Raw genomic sequence first — 17,901 nt, forward strand, 5'->3', positions numbered from 1 at the left:
CTAGTGAACACGAGCTGGCAAGCGCGCTTGAGGTCTGACCTGAAGTTTCGCTTGGTTCGAGTCTAGTTGATCGTTCAAAATTAGTCGAAATTAGCGAGCCCCAACAGCTACGACACGGATAAGCAGGGTGGCCGAACTTTAATCCCTATGCAGGTGGCCACGGCCGAGCGTGAGCAGACGATAGTCGGCTTCTTCCGGAAATACGCAATTATCATCGAAATTTAAATGCACATCTCCGCTTACTTCAGCCTGCTTATTTTACTTTGTCAAAAAACATGCACATTAACAGAAGGAAGAAGCGCACTGATCCAAACACCCTTGTTGATTGACGTCAGCTATTGGCCAATAGCTGCCGCATATGGGAATCTGTTATATTACGAAACAAAGCGTCCAGAAGACAGCAAGAATTAGGATCCCGTTGAAAAATGTGGAGTCTTTTGTGGGCCGGCCCTGGAGATAGTGCACAGCCGTGCCAATAAAGTTTTCATTGTTACTGTTTTGCACATTTAATATTTAAGTATGAAAAGTTGGAAGGTAAAAATATGCAGATCCAACGCCCTGTGGGAATCGATGTAAGTGAAGCTTTGTCTCCTGTTTGCGTTAATTGGTGGTGATATATTGACCGCATATGACAGTCGTGATGTGCAATGTTACCCTAGCTGCTCTGCTCGACGCTTTCTGCGAGCCTTTGTCTCCTCGGCACTAAGTGCACGCTTGGGCGCCATTCTGGATTCTAGCGTTGTAGGTCGCAGAACTGCCTCCCCCTCTCTATTTCCTTGCTAACATTCTCCCCGCCTGCTCCCTTTGCTGTCCTTGCTGTTGCAGTGAGCAAGAAGACAAGCGTACCAGCTCCCGCACTCCATTTGTGGGGGGTCGCGCCTAGTTACGGCGTCCAGAGGGCACTGTGCACAGGAAATGCAGCGTAAATTTGACGAGAGCTTTTCGGGTCATCTTTGCGCCACACTCCTGTCATGTACGCTAAAGGCTCAGTGTCGCGAAAATTCCGCTGTCGACACCGCGGGCATCGCTAGGCGAATAATCAGTGTGAACCACTGCCACGCAGGTTCTCCAAGATGACACATCCTGGTGATGTATTCGCAGTAGACTGCTTGAGGTCAATTCTACCAAGCGAGGGAATTGTGGCGGAGATGAATGAAGACTACAAAGACGCCGTAAGTGATTGCTTTCTGTTAATTCAAATACACTTCCTTGGTTTTTGTCACAAGCTCTTAGTGTATATATCAACTCTACCAATTTTACGTAAAGTTTACGAATTCAGAGGCACCTAAGCGGGCCCTGAACCACTTACATGTTTATCAAAGTGGAGAAAAGCATTCGAAGTTAAAATAGGCTATTTGATAAACACTTTGTCACGAAAAGTACTTCGATACGTTCGCCAGAAGCAGATGCCTTTAACTGCCAAGGTTACGACAGAGCAAGGCGTGCTCACAAGACACCGCCGTCTATATGTCATCGTGGCGCGCAGTTCACATTTTATTTTGGATGTTAATGTAGACACCACTCCCCCCGATTTTGGCACCTGCGACGCGCCAAACTTAAGCCAAACGCAGTTGTCATGAGCGAGCAGCACAGCGCTGAGCCAGTGGACTCGTCGGGGCACCCTGCCATATCTGCGCTACGTAGCAGGCCGCAGCTACATGCAGATGTAGTCTTTGTGCCCGACAGGACCCAAGTGCGTGCTCGCCTTCGTACGATCCAGTCTGACCATGCAGCATGGTGCGGACCGGCTTTGTCCTCCGCCTGCATGACTGGCGAATTTTGCCCGCACTAAAATCTTTCAGAAATCATTTTTTTCGCTTACGAGCGAAGAATGGAATCATTTACCAGAATGTATTGTTCAATGCACATCTCATGTTTCATTTGAAAATATGTTGAAAAAAGCACCTTTTGTAATCCCTCTACTCCTTAGGCAGCATTGCTGCCTGCAGTATAGTGTAAATAAATAAATAAACACTGGATGTAGTGTTGGTGCTAAAGACTAAAATAGCTGACTTGTTGTAGCACTGTGAAAGCCGCACAAATTCTTAGGCGATTCTTGGCGTCGTCTGCGCAGCGTCTGCTTATAGTATGATAAATGGCAATGTATGTATGTATGTATGAATGATGCAATGAGCGAAGAATATGAGGTTGAAAATACCTGCGTGTTTTGATTGTCAAGTGAATACAAAATGAAATTTATTTTAGAAGCGAGTTAAGCATGCATATTTATTATCTTGTCTAAAATGAATCCCAAAATTGTAACACCGTAAGATATTGGTAGGACATGATTACTTAATCTTGCAACACGGTCAGCGATCTTGCAACACGGTCAATCACTAGTGAGATGAATAAATGATTGTGTCATCGGCATACAAGACAAACTCGTAACTGGTAAGCGCATCAGGTCGATTGTTTATGAACAGGAACAGTATGGGACCTAATGATAAACCTTGAGGAACATCAAATATGATAAAGTTAGCAAATAAAAGGTGGTCGTTGCCAAATACAACTTGAGACCCATTATTTATCTAGCCATGAAGTACCAGTGATGCCATAGGTCACTGCAGTTGATACAAAAGAACAGAATGGTTCAGAGTACCAAATGCTGTAGTTCGGTCAATGAACGCTGCTCCCACAACTAAGCCGGTATCTATAGACCTGATTTTTTATGGCCTCGTGGCGCGAGTGCCGGCGTAACCAAACAAACGAACACAACAGTGAAGGATCAAAGACCGACACGAAGTGCAGCAGAAAATTAAATGTGGCGATAGTGAAGAGCTTGCGAGGAAGAAAGCGGGGGAGTGGAGGGTATGGTGAAAACGTGAGAAGAAAAGCATAGTGCCCCGCATGACGCGTGCTTTGTGGCGACGATGGCTGCGAGATGGCGCCAGAGTGAAGCGCGTCGCCTGCATGGACGGAGCGTTGCATTAGCAGAGGTTCGTCTGCGGCGGCTGCTGTGAACCCCGCCCACACATCACAATTCAGAGTACCAAATGCTGTAGTTCGGTCAATGAACGCTGCTCCCACAACTAAGCTGGTATCTATAGACCTGATTTTTTATGGCCTCGTGGCGCGATTGCCGGCGTAACCAAACAAACGAACACAACAGTGAAGGATCAAAGACCGACACGAAGTGCAGCAGAAAATTAAATGTGGCGATAGTGAAGAGCTTGCGAGGAAGAAAACGGGGGAGTGGAGGGTATGGTGAAAACGTGAGAAGAAAAGCATAGTGCCCCGCATGACGCGTGCTTTGTGGCGACGATGGCTGCGAGATGGCGCCAGAGTGAAGCACGTCGCCTGCATGGACGGAGCGTTGCATTAGCAGAGGTTCGTCTGCGGCGGCTGCTGTGAACCCCGCCCACACATCACAATTAACGAGGCACTCGCACCACGCTTCGCTTAGTTTGCAAAGTGCCGCACGAGACGGATTGTCCGCGCCAGCCAATGTGTCGTGAAATGGAAACACTTAACCGCATTTTTTAACCTTCGGCTCGCGTGAAGAATGTATGTAGAAGAACACCACCTATATATACTGTGGCGAGGAAATGATATGTTGCCTTGAAGAAGAAAAATACTTGTCGAAACGTTGGCTCCTGCTTTCACCTTGTCCTCGTTTTGCTCATCGAGAAGAAAAATACTTGTCGAAACGTTGGCTCCTGCTTTCACCTTGTCCTCGTTTTGCTCATAGTCTTGAATTTCCATCTTCCACCTTCCCCGTGTTTTCTAAGGAGGAATTAGGAATTTGCCGGCCTGGCGTTGGCATGCACTGTGCAACTATTTCTGCCTTTTCGTCGCTTAATGTTGTTGTTATTGTGTTGCTATATTGTTCTTGTGAGAGTTTAATTAAATTACCATAAAAGCTTTCCGCCCCCTGGAAGTGGATCCATTGGGGTGAATGAAGGTAGGGACAAAGGAGGAAGTCAGTTCAGGTATAATTGACCATTTTGAGTCTTGTAGAAATCGAAGTAACGACTGGAATATGAGGCGTTTCCTTCGCCTGGACTGGGTCCGGGTGGATGGGGTATGGGTCGTCAAGCCCCTGTGGCCCCCTCTCTGAGGTGCAGGAAAGAAGCTCCCTTGCCAGAGGATCGGCCATTCGGTTGCCAGCGATTCCAGCGTCTATGCCCACTGCCACACCGCACGGGCAGCCAGCAATTCCGGCATGTCTAGGGGGTAATTCTACAACATGTGCGAAGAAACCTCCTCAATGCCTAGGCAGAGTCACATATTCAAGGAGCAAAGGCTCCAATATAGAATTTCTCTGTCGCAACCGCTCTTGCTCGCGGCTATTCAGAAACGTCAAGCGAAATAAGAAACGCCCCACCCCACTGTATCTACTAGCAATTTTAAGAATGCCGCCGGGATGTAGGTGCCCTGGGAGTATCGACAGACAAGCGCTCCTCGTACACCTCTTCATGGTTCTTCTCATTGGTCATGCAATGCTTCGGAAGCATCAGTTTCCGCGACCGCCAAATTTAGTTCAGCAATAAAATCGCCATACATTTTGTTATTTCATTATGTTCTTTAATATGCTCACGTATGTTAAATATTGCTAAGATGTGCATTTACTCGTGGCATCTTGTTGTAAGACAGCATAAAGACAAAGAAATATTCCTTCTGCAGGTGAGAATGAAAAAAAATCGGGGAACAAATTCATCATGAAAATAACAGACCTGGGAAAAGCAACCACCGCTAGCAGAACCAAGGCTCCGCTAGGCCATCAAGAAATGCCGGTGCAGACCAGTAAGAGATTACCCATATTTCAACATCTATGATTCCACAGAATTGCCTATATATGATACGATTCCATAGAAGAGTTTGTCATTCTGTACCAAAAGACACGCATGACCAACTGCGCCTACATAAAAGCGAGCGGAGCTCATAATGTGGGTAATCCACTGCCTGCGTGGTCTTGGGCACATTGCACTGCAGTGGTGCTCTAGATCATGAACGCTCCAGAGCCCTTGCATACATAATTTACTACTGCTGAGGCTCTAATTATTCCACATGCTTTAAACTTCGTCTACACCTGGTCCATAACTTGCCCCCTAATTTTAGTCAACTGTAAGCAAGGCTTCATGTTTAGTCCACTGAAAATATAGGGGGAAATAACAAATCAAGACCCAGCAAGTAATGGCAATGCTCCTAATTACACCATAAATTTTCATTTCATAATTTCATAATTTTCATTGCCATAGAACTCGATAGCAACATTAGAAATAGAAACTAAGCTTATGATGTCCGTGCGATAGACACTTTCGAAGACTTGCTCTTTTTTTTATTCTTAGTCGTACTTGCACGCTGTAACTGCAATTTTTAACCTTGTACAAAGGGGCATTTTATCATTTTTTAAGGCCATGCTGCTTGCTCATTCACCCTTGTGACCGAGCATGGGCTGTAATTATTATTGTACGTAATTATTATGATATCGCAAGCAGATTTTCATTTACTTCACACAGTAACAGTAGGGAGACCTGCAAAACACCCTTCATGATTGATGTCAGCTATTGGGTCTGTGCTTTCTCACCAAGTCCAAGAGATTGTTCATGGACCCTTTAACGGAGTCTCCTTACACCGAAAAAGTGTCCTGACCATTGATCCATTTCCTTCTAGAAAAATTTGTTGGCAACGCTAATGATAAAAAAAAACATGATAAAAACGACGTACAGCATGAAGGGCAAGGACTGCGAGAGACTACATACACTGCGCTGTGTATGTCATCTCTTACAGTCCTTGTCTTTCGGGCTGTACGTCGTCTATTATAGTGGATTACCAACTACCCCAAGCAACAACCCTAGAATAAGAACACTCGAATAAAAATAAAATCTTGTATTTCCAGGTCTTCAACACCGAATAAGACTGGTGTTCAGTTACATCAGTGAGGTTTCACCGCTAACCGGGGCCACAGTGTGGAAGACCATCGTGGACGTCACCAGTGTCAACGTTCCCATAGATGCGACACGCGGACTAGTTCACCTCATCATCGATTCACTCAAATGAATCAGTGATGAGGTGAACTAGTTTGTGTGTCGTTCACATGTAAATAAATCATCTATCATTCACATGTAAATAAATCATTATCAACTATGGAGGGACGGGGCGCAGCAGGGCCTCCCCAAGCGATGCCGTTGTCAACTCCCCCAACCTAAAGTGTCATTACCAGAGTTACCCACATTCGGCATTTCTTTTGAGTTGCCTCTGTCTCTTCAGATAAAATTTCATTGTGTGTGGCTAAGAGCTTAGTCGCCAGTTGGCGCATACGTGCGATGATAGGAGGACAAGCGCATTAGAAGCACCACAGGCGGCTACCTCACCGGCAATTTTTTTTTTCACATCATTTTTTGTTAGCCTGGGACGGTCCCGGTTCATCCATTGCCACAGCTGGTGGTAGCGTTCGACTGCGGAGTACCAGGATGTCGAAAAGAAACCCAGGAGCTCCACCAAATGCAACGGGGGTGTTCGCCTAGCAGAAGGGTCACTAGTTTGTAGCGCTAGGCTCAAACAGGTCGGCGCTATATCGTGAAGGGGAAGCAAGCACTTCTCGTCTTCTACTGATTGCCAGGTTATCGGTTGTTAACAAAACTTTCTCTCAAATCTAAATTTATTCAGGCAGTTTGTGGCCACGCACGTATAATACGCACTCTAAGACTACTGATTGATCCGTTCAAAACTAGTTTCATACTTTTTCCTACACGCAACCAAAAACTGCTAACTATTCCTTGCCTCTATGTCAACCTGTCCTTTAAGTGATCATACATCTTGTTTAGAAATTGTAGTTCACACCCATTTGAAGTTTCACAACGATATCGATACCGCTTTTAAATATATTTCATATACAATTAGTGCTTTGGAAAAATCAAGAAAATTCTTTAGCGTAAATGCTCTTAAAGCACGCATTCATACACAGTCATCTAAGTTATTGTATTACATCAATAACTTAGATGTAATACAATAACACACTTGGGCTCTGAAAGTACTGCAAAAGAAAGCCGTGCGACTTATCACTTCCGCTAATCGACTGACGCCATCGCATCCCATTTTCTGCCAGCTTAACATATAGACTACCTATGTCTGAACAATATATTTACAGTATATGTGTTCTGTTTTTTAAGGTTTTTCATCACATTCTTTTAATATACAATTTTCCTCCAGTCATGTTATTCAATCCTAAGAGAACTAGATTTGCGGTCCATAATAACCTCCTGCTGCCTTAAATACATTATGCAATTCACCCACATCTGAACTAAAAGAAATAATGTATATTTATGTAGGCGGAAACTAAAAATATTTTTATTCAATGCGCAACCATTGCATTCCGCTTACTTGGTTAACCCTGTGTTTCCTGGTGATTTTCTACGTAATCACTTAAACATTTGAAGCTGTCTTTGTTAAGAGTAATATTCCTAAATTGGCTTTATCATCATATGTTCTTTTTATCACTTTTCTAATGTATTACCAAAAGAGGCCAGTGGTTCGTGACCTTGAGACCTCCTTCTGCATATTGCTTGGGATTGATTGATTGATTAAGTTAAACCCGTTTTTTCCAATAGTGTGCGCTTAATTTATATGCCTCTAGCAGCACGCCAAGATACTTTAGCGGAACATCATTCCACTTAATGCCTGCAAACTGTTCTGGTGTATAACACCATGGGCCAAACCATAAGCCTAAACTTTTCGAAGAGTTCATTCGTGAACCTGATACGCTGCTAAACTCCTCTATTGTCGATACTACGTTTTCAGCACTGGGCTTATTTGTGCAGAAGAACGCTAGAGCATCTGCATAAGCTTAAGACCTTTACTTAATTACCCAGTATACTGAAGCTATGGATGTAACTCGACTGAATTACGCTTGAGCATGGTGGTTCCAGGTAAAGGGCGAATAGTAGTGGGGACATCGGACATTCTTGATTTACTGAAGAGTAAATAGAATTCGGGTTCGGAGAGATAGTCATTAACAACTAAACGAGTAGAACAACAGGTGTAGTAAACCTAACAGCCTTAAGCACAACGGAGCTAACAGTGGCATGCTCCAGAAGAGAAAATAAATAGGAATGACTGACGCGATCAAAAACTTTAGCACAGTCTACCTGGAGCATTGCGAGCTGCTCAGCAGAACCGTAACAGTATTGAAAGAGTGTACGGGCGATGAGTATGATGGTTTAATGGTTCGACCCCTAATTCTACACGTCTGATGGGAACCAATGAGAACTGACGTTGCAAACTGCAATCTATTATATATATATATATATATATATATATATATATATATATATATATATATAAAGCTTTTGCGAAAATCTTATAATCCACGTTTTACAATGTGATCGGTCTGTGGCTTTAATCAAAACGCATTTTCTCCTTATCTGAACTTTTGAAAAAGATTGCGGAAGGGCGTCCACCTCAAAGTTTGTAATAATGTTCAATAGTATGGGACTGATAATTGATTTGTAAAATCCACTTGAATATCCATAAGGGTCGGGTGTTTTCGATAAAAGCAGCTGATCAACAGCTGGCTCAATTTCTTGGATCGTAAGGGTACCACTAATGAATACACTCATCATCCTGCAAAGGTTTTACAAGAGACACAAAACTCTCTAAGACTTGCATCGTGATCATCGGAAGGGGCACTAAACAACACACTGTAGTAAGTTTCGAATTGAGAAATTATGTCCTTCGTATTTGTTAGAAAACTAGCTTCGGAGCATATTTCCGGAATTACTTGGGAAACAGAGCGACGTCGCTCATCAAGTAAAACTTGATGTGCTGGCTGCCCAGAGTGCAGAGCACCCTTATTTCGAAATCAAACTCGCGAACCTCTTTAACGCAGTTAACGAAGTGCATCACACTTCTGTAACTCAATTAAAATTTTCGACGTCAACAATGCGAGTTCCTGGCATTTCGCATTCCATATGATAAAGGCTACACAGGCTCTTAAGAAGCATTTTTTCTCCATTCTTTGTATAGAATGCTTTCACTGATCCAATTTTTATAGCCGCTATACGAACCTCTTAAAGAGGTCCCAATTATTAAATAACGGCAAGTCAGTATAAAGAGAAGTTTTTAGGGCCATACGCACTTTATTGATACTTTCCTGGTCATTTAGGCGCTCAGGGTTAAGGTTCCAGACTGCCCACTGTGGTCGAAAATTAGATTTCTCACCAATCGGGCTGTACGTAGTCTTTTATAGTGGATTACCAACTACCCCAAGCAACAACCCTAGAATAAGAACACTCGAATAAAAATAAAATCTTGTATTTCCAGGTCTTAAAGCTGACCGAATAAGACTGGTGTTTCACTACCATAGTGAGATGTCCCCTGCCACCGGGACCCAAGTTTGGATGACGAGCGTGGACGTGACCTGCGTTAACATACCCATTGGTGTGACACGCAGACTAGTTCACCTCATTATTGATTCACTCATCTGAGTGAATCAATAATGAGGTGAACTTTCACATGTAATTCAGATGTCAATAAATCATCCTATCATATGTAATTAAATCATTATCAACAACTATGGGGGGACGGGGCGCAGCAGAGCCTCCCCGAGCGATGCCGAAGTAAATTCACCCCAACTAGTGTCGTTACCAGAGTTACCCATATTTGGCATTTCTTCTGAGTTGCCTCTGCCTCTTCAGATAATGTATGCGGCTAAAAGCTTAGTCACAAGTTGGCACATGCTTTAACTTTCGTCTACACCTGGTCCATAACTTGCCCCTAATTTTAATCAACTGTCAGCAAGGCTTCATGTTTAGTCCACCGAAGATACACGGGAAACATTCTACAAAACTTCTTAATATCTAAACAAATCAGGACCCAACAATTACTGGCAACGCTCCTCATTACACCATAAATGTTTCCCTCGACGTCGACTTGGTACGCAAAGTCGCAAACCTCATCATCTCGTCATTGTAAATAAAGCATCATCACGCTCCAACAGCAAAGCCTCCCCGAGTGATGGCAAAGTCAACTCCCCCAACCTAATGTGTTGAAATTGTACAAAGGGGAATTTTACCTTAAGGCCGTTTTGCTTGCTCATTCACCCTTGTGACCGAGCATGGGCTATAATTATTATATAATTATTATAAATTCGCAGGCAGATTTTCACTTACACGGACCCTTTAACAGAGTCTCCTTAGACCAAAAAAGAGTCCGGACTATTGATCCATTTCCTTCTAGGACAAGTTGTAGGCAACCCTAATGATAAAAACATGATAAAAACTACGTACAGCCTGAAGGACAAGGACTGTGAGCCTACATATACTGCGCTGTGTATGTCGTCTCTTACAGTCCTTGTCTTTTGGGCCTAGAATAACAACACTCTTATAAAAATAAAATCTTGTTTTTGCAGATGTGAGTACCAGCCGTATCCAGATGGTTTTCCAGAAGAAGCAAATGCCGGGGCCATCAAAAGATGGAACCATCAAATTTGGGACCACAATCATGGTGGTTTTTGTCGGTCTAGACCAAGACGTGCGAAAGGTCGCAAATTTGGTGGTATCGTCGATGTAAATAAACGATCACGCACTGTTTGCATTTTGTGAACGCTGTCCTCGCTTTTTTTGTTCGACCTACATTCGAGGTTATATATTTTTTTGTTGGCTTCAGACTTTAAGGGGTGAGCTTAGAATCGGGGTCGGCCTAGATTTGAGTAAATACGGTATAAGAAAATTCTTGCAATCGGACAATTCTATGAGGTCACATGAAACGTGCACACATGGAGAAACAGATGGGAAACAGCGCTACATACATACATACATATATATATATATATATATATGTCGCAGAACATAAGGAAGTGAGAAAAAAGATGCATAAACCCATCAACCCAGCAAGTTCAACTGGAGGTGGCTAACGCAACAAGAGAAAGAGAAACAATTTACACGCGCCGGGTTCGGAAGAGTTACTTACAAACAGGGCATCGAAGAACTTGACAAATTCGGTGGAGTGCCTGACGGACGTCGTCGACGTCCATCATTCTATGTGCATTTACTCATGGCATGTTGCTGTAACACAGCTGAAAGACTGAAAAAAATATTCTTACTGCAGGTACAGGCACACCGCATAAATGATGCCAACCTGTCCTTGCAAATCGACGATATGGGAAAAGCAGCGCAGTCATTTGCGAACGAACCAAAGACTGGACATGCCGCTCAAATTGTGAACACCGGTAAGAGATGTCCCGTATCTCAATATCTGTGATTCCATAGAATTCCCGATATATGATACGACTGCACAGTAGAGTTTCACATTCTGCACCAAGAGACACGCATGACCAACAGCGCCTGCATAGCAGCAATCGGAACTCATAATGTGGGTAATCCAGTGCCTCCATGGTCTGGGCACATCGCACTGCAGTGGTGCTCTAGATCGTGAATGCTCCAGAGCCCTTGCATACATAATTTACTACTGCTGAGGCTCTAATTAATCCACATGCTTGAAACTTTGTCTACACCTGGTCCATAACTTGCCCCTAATTTTAATCAACTGTAAGCAAGGCTTCATGTTTAGTCCACCGAAGATACAGGGCAGACATTCTACAAAACTTCTTAACATCCAAACAAATCAGCACCCAACAATTATTGGGAACGCTCCTAATTGCACCATGAATGTTAACTGTGCCACGGCTTGCACTTAATATTCATTGCATTTTCATTGCTATAGAACTTGCTAGCGACACTAGGAACTAAGCTGATGATGACCGTGCGATAGACACTTTCGAAGACTGCTCTTATTTATTATTCTTAGTCGTAATTGCACGCTCTAACTGCAATTTTTTAGACTTGTACAATGGACCATTTTACCATTCTTAAGGCCGTTTTGCTTGCTCATTCACCCTTGTGACCGAGCATGGGCTATAATTATTATTGTACATAATTATTATAAATTCGCAAGCTAATTTTCCCTTACTTCACACAGTAACAGTAGGAAGACGTGCAAAACACCCTTCATGATTAATGTCAGCTATTGGGTCTGTGTTTTCTCTGCAAGCCCAAGAGGTGGTTCATGGACCCTTTAACCGAGTCTCCTTAGACCGAAAAAGAGTGTCCCGACTATTGATCCATTTCCTTCTAGGACAAGTTGTAGGCAACCCTAATGATAAAAACATGATAAAAACTACGTACAGCCTGAAGGACAAGGACTGTGAGACTACATACACTGTGCTGTGTATGTCGTCTCTTACAGTCCTTGTCTTTTGGGCTGTACATCGTTTTTTATAGTGGATTACCAACTACCCCAAGCAACAACCCTAGAATAAACACTCGAATAAAAAAAACTTCTCTTTCCAGAGCTGGCAAACATGAGGATGCGCTTGACCCTGGAGGAGCGTGAGGAGGTGTGCCGCTGGGGCCACCATCATAGGTGCACATTGGTCATTGTGACATCTACTGGGCTAACGGAGGGCCTCTCCAGACGGATGGCATCTTTCGCGATTCAACGACTGTAAATAAAACATTGATTCTCATCAACACCATGAGCGGTGACCACGGGAGGGGGGGGGGGGGTAATGCAGCAGTGCCTCCCCGAGCGATGTCAACTCCCCCCACCTAAAGTGTCGTTACCAGAGTTGCCCATATTTGACATTTATTTTGAGTTGCCTCTGCCTCTTCAGTTAAAATGTTATTGTGTGTGACTAAAAGCTTAGTCGCAAGTGTGCGCATACGTGCGACGATATGAGGACAAGCGCATTAGAAGCACCACAGACATTTTTTGTTCAATTTCCACTGCGATTGATTGAAAACTATTCCACCGAGCTGGGGTGCCCGCCTCTTGCCCTACACGCAGGTAGGGAGGGGGGACGAAGCAGTCTGCATGCGTTGAGGACGGTTCATTTCCACTGCTAACACCTTGCACAGACACCGTATATTTAAATATATAGACACACTATTTATAATGGTATGAGTAACCTACGCCCAGACGAGCGACAACCACTTCCTACTGAGAGTGACGAACCTCGATAGGGCTATAGCGGCAAGCAGTGGAAAGACCGCCCTCGGCCACCGCGAAACCCCGGTTGAGACCAGTAAGAGATTCCCCATATTTCAATATCTATGATTCCACAGAATTGCCTATATATATGATACGATTCCATAGAAGAGTTTGACATTCTGTACCAAAAAACACGCATGACCAACTGCGCCTACATAGAAGCGACCGGAGCTCATAATGTGGGTAATCCAGTGCCTGCGTGGTCCTGGGCACATTGCACTGCAGTGGTGCTCTAGATCATGAACGCTCCAGAGCCCTTGCATACATAATTTACTACTGCAGAGGCCCTAATTATTCCACATGCTTGAAACTTCGTCTACACCTGGTCCATAACTTGCCCCTAATTTTAATCAACTGTGCGCAAGGCTTCATGTTTAATCCACCGAAGATACAGGGGAAACATTGCGTCCGATATTTTAAGGCCACACGTGACCAACTGCGCCTACATAGAAGCGAGCGTGGTTCATAAAATAGGTAGTCGAATGCCTACTATAGTCTTGCGCGCATCGTAGTGCTGTCGTAACCTAAATCAGGACAGCTCCAGGCCTCTTGCATTAGTAGTTTACTGCTGAGGCTGTAATTATTCTACACGCTTGAAAGTTCACCTACAACTTGCCCATAAGTAACCCCTAATTTGAGACAAATATAAACGAGGCTTTATGTTTAGTCCACCAATGATACCGGAGAAACCTTGTACAAAACTTGTTAATAGGGAAACAACTAAGGGTCCAACAAATATTTGCAACGCTCCTAATTACATCATAAATGTTAACCGTGCCACTGCTTGCACTTAGCATGTGTCTCATCTCCATTGCCGTACAGCTCACTAGCGACATCAGTAACATAGCTGATGACGACCGTATGGCGCTTTCGAAGACCAGCTTTTTTTTTTTTTTGCGAACGCTGTAACTATAAGGAATTTTTTAGGCATTGCATAGGCATCTCACATAAAATGCCCTCAAAATTTCAACTTTGTCACACAATGAGTTCTTCCATGACATTGGGCAAACTTGCGCAGTTCCTAATTCACTCCTGTATAAGCAATATTGTACAGGGGACGTAGCAGGAGCAGGCTTGTGTTGAATAAAGAGAGAGTTTGAAAAAAAGGTGGCTTCACGCTCCGCTTGCGCGCTCCATGCAGCGCGTACGCCTGCAAATTTAGCTGGGCGGTTCACAGCAGTTTGTGCTACCGCGGACTCTCTCTTCCTTTTTTTTTTTTCCAAGCCCGAAAGGTCGTTCAGGATCCCATTAACTGAGTCTCTTTTACACTGACAGGAAAATGTGCTAACTCGTGCTCCGCTCCCGATTTCTTTCTAGGAAAAGATGTTGGCAACACTTGTGAATAGAAGCTCTTGTATTAACAAATGTTCTTCTAATGTGCAGCCTTCCCCGAAAACACCATACAGATCTCTGTGTCGCGATGGTACGACGACGGGACGGGAGACCAGGCACTCCCCTTCGGTTCTCCATCAAATACCGGGGAATCCAGAACGAGTGGGTCAAAAGACTCCTAACCCTCGTCATGAACCACCTTTAGGTACAATAGACTTTGCAGAGTTTCCACCTGGGCCGGTATTTTGTAGCGATGCCTTTTCCAATTCTATGCTTTTTCAGGCTTTACGCGCTTGGCCAGTGGTCAGAGCGACGGTCTGCCCACATTATCAACAGGATCAGGCAGCCGTGTGTGGTGGATGATAAGAATCATTGGATGACATTTCGGTTGAGACCTATGCAGCGCATAAACAGGAACACTGCATGAGAATAAACGTCGCATTCGATTAATGCGTCGCTATAAAAGCTTATGCTGAGGTTAGTACTGCATATTGCAGCAAACAGTGGGCTTTTCGATATATTAAAACATGAAGTAGCTTAGTAAGTAATTTGCGTAAGTAGCCAGAAACACAATGGAAGTTATACAAAGTGGTGTCTTTGTGGCACTGCGTTTAAGATTGGTTCCAATTGCAGATGCACAGCACTGTGTGCGTCTTACCAGGCTCTTTTCGCTTGTTCGGTAGGCAGGATCCTGCCTCACTTCGTTTCGGGGCCTTACACGTGTACACAAAAAAAAAAAAAAAATCATGAGCCATCCACTCTGTCAAGGTGGTTGACCAGCGAAGCTGTTTACCACGCGACGCGGAGGTGACACATAATTTTGAACAAAAATACGAACTCATTGTCTTGATGGCAGGTCATCGTGGCGAAAAGTACACACTCATTTATTGTCTTGATCGGTGGTAAATAATTATTTCACTCGCAGCTGCGATCACATTCTTTGATAATGTCAAATCGATGCGCGAACGCCGCTGGGTGGTCGGTTGGGCCGGATCGTTGTGGCATCGCAAGGGATATGTCTGCAACACGGAACGCCTAAACCGCTCCCTTTTCGGTACCAACTCATCATCATCGGTACCGACTCGTCGTCATCGAAATCACTGACAACGATAACAGGGGTAGTATCATTGCAGCTAATTCGCGCAAACTGAGTAGCCATGAACCTTAAGGGACTATGAGTCATTGCCTAAACCGCTACCTTTTCGGTACCGAAACTTATACAATGAAATCACCGACAAAGACAACACGGGTAGAATCATCGCAGCTAATTTATGCAGAGTAGCCATGAACCTTGCGGGACTACGAGTCATTGCATTTTTTGTCGACAAGTCATGGCGACACCGGCCATTACAATATCCATCGAGATGTTCCACAAGGGGGACTTCTCAGTCCAACTATTTTCAATGTTACATTAATTGGCCTTGCTTCTGAACTTCCTAACACGGAAGTGAAGATTAGCACATATACTACCCCCCAGCTCGTACTACCCAGATAACGTTTCGCACGCTGCCACCAGGCCCCGCTACTATACCCCAAACTCCAGCGCAAGACGCCCATAACCCTCTGTCTTACCCTTTCTCTTTTTTGTGTTAACAGTTTCTTTCGCGCTCGAAGCTATGTCACTGAAAATGTCACTGCTAACCAAAAAAAAAGTGCTGCTTGTCAGTAACTGCTCTTTGAAGTTTTTTTGCTGCTTGTGTGCTGCATCTGAAGGTAAATTTTATCGTTGAAAAAGTGCGCATGTGTCCCACAACAGTGTGTGCTTCGCTCTGCTTGCACACCTCTTATTAGTGGTTATTTTCATTGTTACTGCAATGCTCGGATGCCTCTGCTTCCGCGGACACCAATGTTACTTCAGAAATGGAATTGACCTTTTTTTCCTATTTCATTACATGCCCTGCTATGCTCACGTACGTTAGATATCTGTAAGATTGGGATTTGCTTGTGATAATTTGTTCTTACGGTAGCAGAATGTTAGAACAAATCTTCCTTTTACAGATAGCGGTTATATACCAGGAAGTGGACAAGATCAGGCTCACCATCACGCAGTGGGACGCAGCAGCTACGTTCTTGGCCGGCATCGAGGGCACTGAACTAACGAGCTTGCCTTCGTTTTATGGTAAGAGATTTTCCTTATGTCAAAATTATTTTGCTGTAATACAATGTGCTTGTGCAACAGAATAAGTGCTACATAAAATTAGAAATGCAGTCACTGGTCTGGTACTTGTTACCTTTCTGGGTTGTGGCAACGCTGGTCTTTGCATATTATATAAGATGCAAAGACCAGTGTTACTGTAAAAAGCCTAATATTATACAAACCCGATTTAATACAAGGGGTAATGTAAAGATACTCGGAGCGAAAAAAAAAGTTTCGCCAGCTTATACTTCACAACCCGCCGTGGTTGCTCAGTGGCTATGGTGTTGGGCTGCTGAGCACGAGGTCGCGGGATCGAACCCCGGCTACGGCGGCCGCATTTCGATGGGGGGCGAAATGCGAAACACTCGGTCCTCCACTACGGCGTGCCTCATCATCAGAAAGTGGTTTTGGCACGTAAAACCCCATAATTTTTTATTGTACTTCACACCAATCCTTACAATGCTTAGGTATTTTCTTTCTTCAATGTGACACCAATTATATCTCCGTGAAACTGTGTATAATTAAGGCAATAAAATCGTTGCCGCGCGCCGTATGCTGTGTGTGCGAGTACAAGCGGTGAGGGTGAGCCGACGGGGGCCCGCGGTAGCTCGCGGCTCAATCTCATACGCAAAAGATAGAAGCGGGAAGTGCGCCGACTTACGTTACGCGAAAGGCCGTGAAGGGATGGGGCGAGGGAACGGGGGGGCGTATTTTGCTTTCCGCGGATGATTCCACACGGAAGAGAGAAAAAAAGAGGGCGAGGAGTACGGCACTACTCCCGCCGGACGCCCTTGCACACTATCGGTTCGCCATGAGGTCACGGATTGCCTGCGCGGCTCTTCCCATGACTGCCGGCAACGCCCTACTAAGCCGCTGACGCGCGCATGTGGTTTTCGGACGTCAGGGCGCGCCGCGCACCGCTGGTTTCTTTCAATGGCGCCTTTCGGGAAAGAAGTCGCGATAGCAGCAGCATAAATTTTAATTTATGGAAGCTCTTTTCGCTACTTCTGGCGTGTGATGAATGCAACTCTTCAAAAGTGCCCTTTACGTTACGTGACACGTGAGTGGTGTATATTCCAATTTGCGAAATACATTACTCCACGCCAGTTCACAATTTAGCTGTGTCAACTTTCGCGTATGTGGCTTCCACTCGTGTTCCTTCGCGCCGCTCCGAGTGCCAGCTGTGAAATTAATGCCGTAAGGTTTTCAGGATTTTAACTACTGAGCAACTCGCAATCGCTGATGCGCCCTTCGTCAACGTCGTTCCTCGTACATTGACTGGCGCCACGATTCGGATGCCTCTCACTGCGTTCGTGCCGACGAAGAAAGGACGCCATTGTACCACGTGCGTGAATGGGGCACTCTTTGCGGGTGGCAAGTATGCTCGAGTCCACAATACCTGTGAATGAAGAAACGATGTGTTGTCGAGGTACAGTGTACGAGTA

The 17,901-nt window shown here is 44.5% G+C and overlaps 4 protein-coding genes across 11 annotated transcripts in view; 1 reads left to right on the forward strand and 3 right to left on the reverse strand.

The window, feature by feature from the left end:
• The window catches only part of LOC142575559 (uncharacterized), a 45,621-nt gene extending 29,040 nt beyond the window's left edge, over positions 1 to 16,581 (forward strand). The window contains exons 2-5 of one of the 2 annotated variants that reach the window (XM_075685006.1): positions 1,064 to 1,172; positions 11,047 to 11,167; positions 14,371 to 14,524; positions 16,318 to 16,581. In XM_075685006.1, the coding sequence (XP_075541121.1) occupies positions 1,064 to 1,172; positions 11,047 to 11,167; positions 14,371 to 14,501 (361 nt within the window). In that variant the 3' untranslated portion in view covers positions 14,502 to 14,524; positions 16,318 to 16,581. Of the gene's footprint in view, positions 1 to 1,063; positions 1,173 to 11,046; positions 11,168 to 12,287; positions 12,498 to 14,370; positions 14,525 to 16,317 lie in introns of those variants that run through there. The other variant, XM_075685007.1, reaches the window with a different exon arrangement.
• Positions 1 to 17,901, reverse strand: part of LOC142575555 (uncharacterized) — a 426,302-nt gene that overhangs the window by 289,493 nt on the left and 118,908 nt on the right. The window lies entirely within an intron of this gene.
• LOC142575568 (uncharacterized) overlaps positions 1 to 17,901 on the reverse strand; it is a 114,543-nt gene that overhangs the window by 48,425 nt on the left and 48,217 nt on the right. The gene's annotated exons all lie outside the window — the stretch shown is intronic.
• Positions 1,171 to 17,901, reverse strand: part of LOC142575564 (uncharacterized) — a 66,695-nt gene continuing 49,964 nt past the window's right edge. For 3 of the 7 annotated variants that reach the window (XR_012826677.1, XM_075685023.1, XM_075685022.1), the window contains one exon: positions 16,587 to 17,855. Coding sequence is in view for 4 of the 7 variants with exons in the window: in XM_075685023.1 (XP_075541138.1) it covers positions 17,646 to 17,855 (210 nt within the window). In the remaining 3 variants the exon portion in view is untranslated. Of the gene's footprint in view, positions 4,167 to 8,285; positions 9,359 to 16,586; positions 17,856 to 17,901 lie in introns of those variants that run through there. The other 4 variants (XR_012826678.1, XM_075685026.1, XM_075685024.1 and 1 more) reach the window with 3 other exon arrangements.

The sequence above is a fragment of the Dermacentor variabilis genome, chromosome 3 (assembly GCF_050947875.1).
Source record: "Dermacentor variabilis isolate Ectoservices chromosome 3, ASM5094787v1, whole genome shotgun sequence".
Taxonomy (NCBI): Eukaryota; Metazoa; Arthropoda; class Arachnida; order Ixodida; family Ixodidae; genus Dermacentor; species Dermacentor variabilis.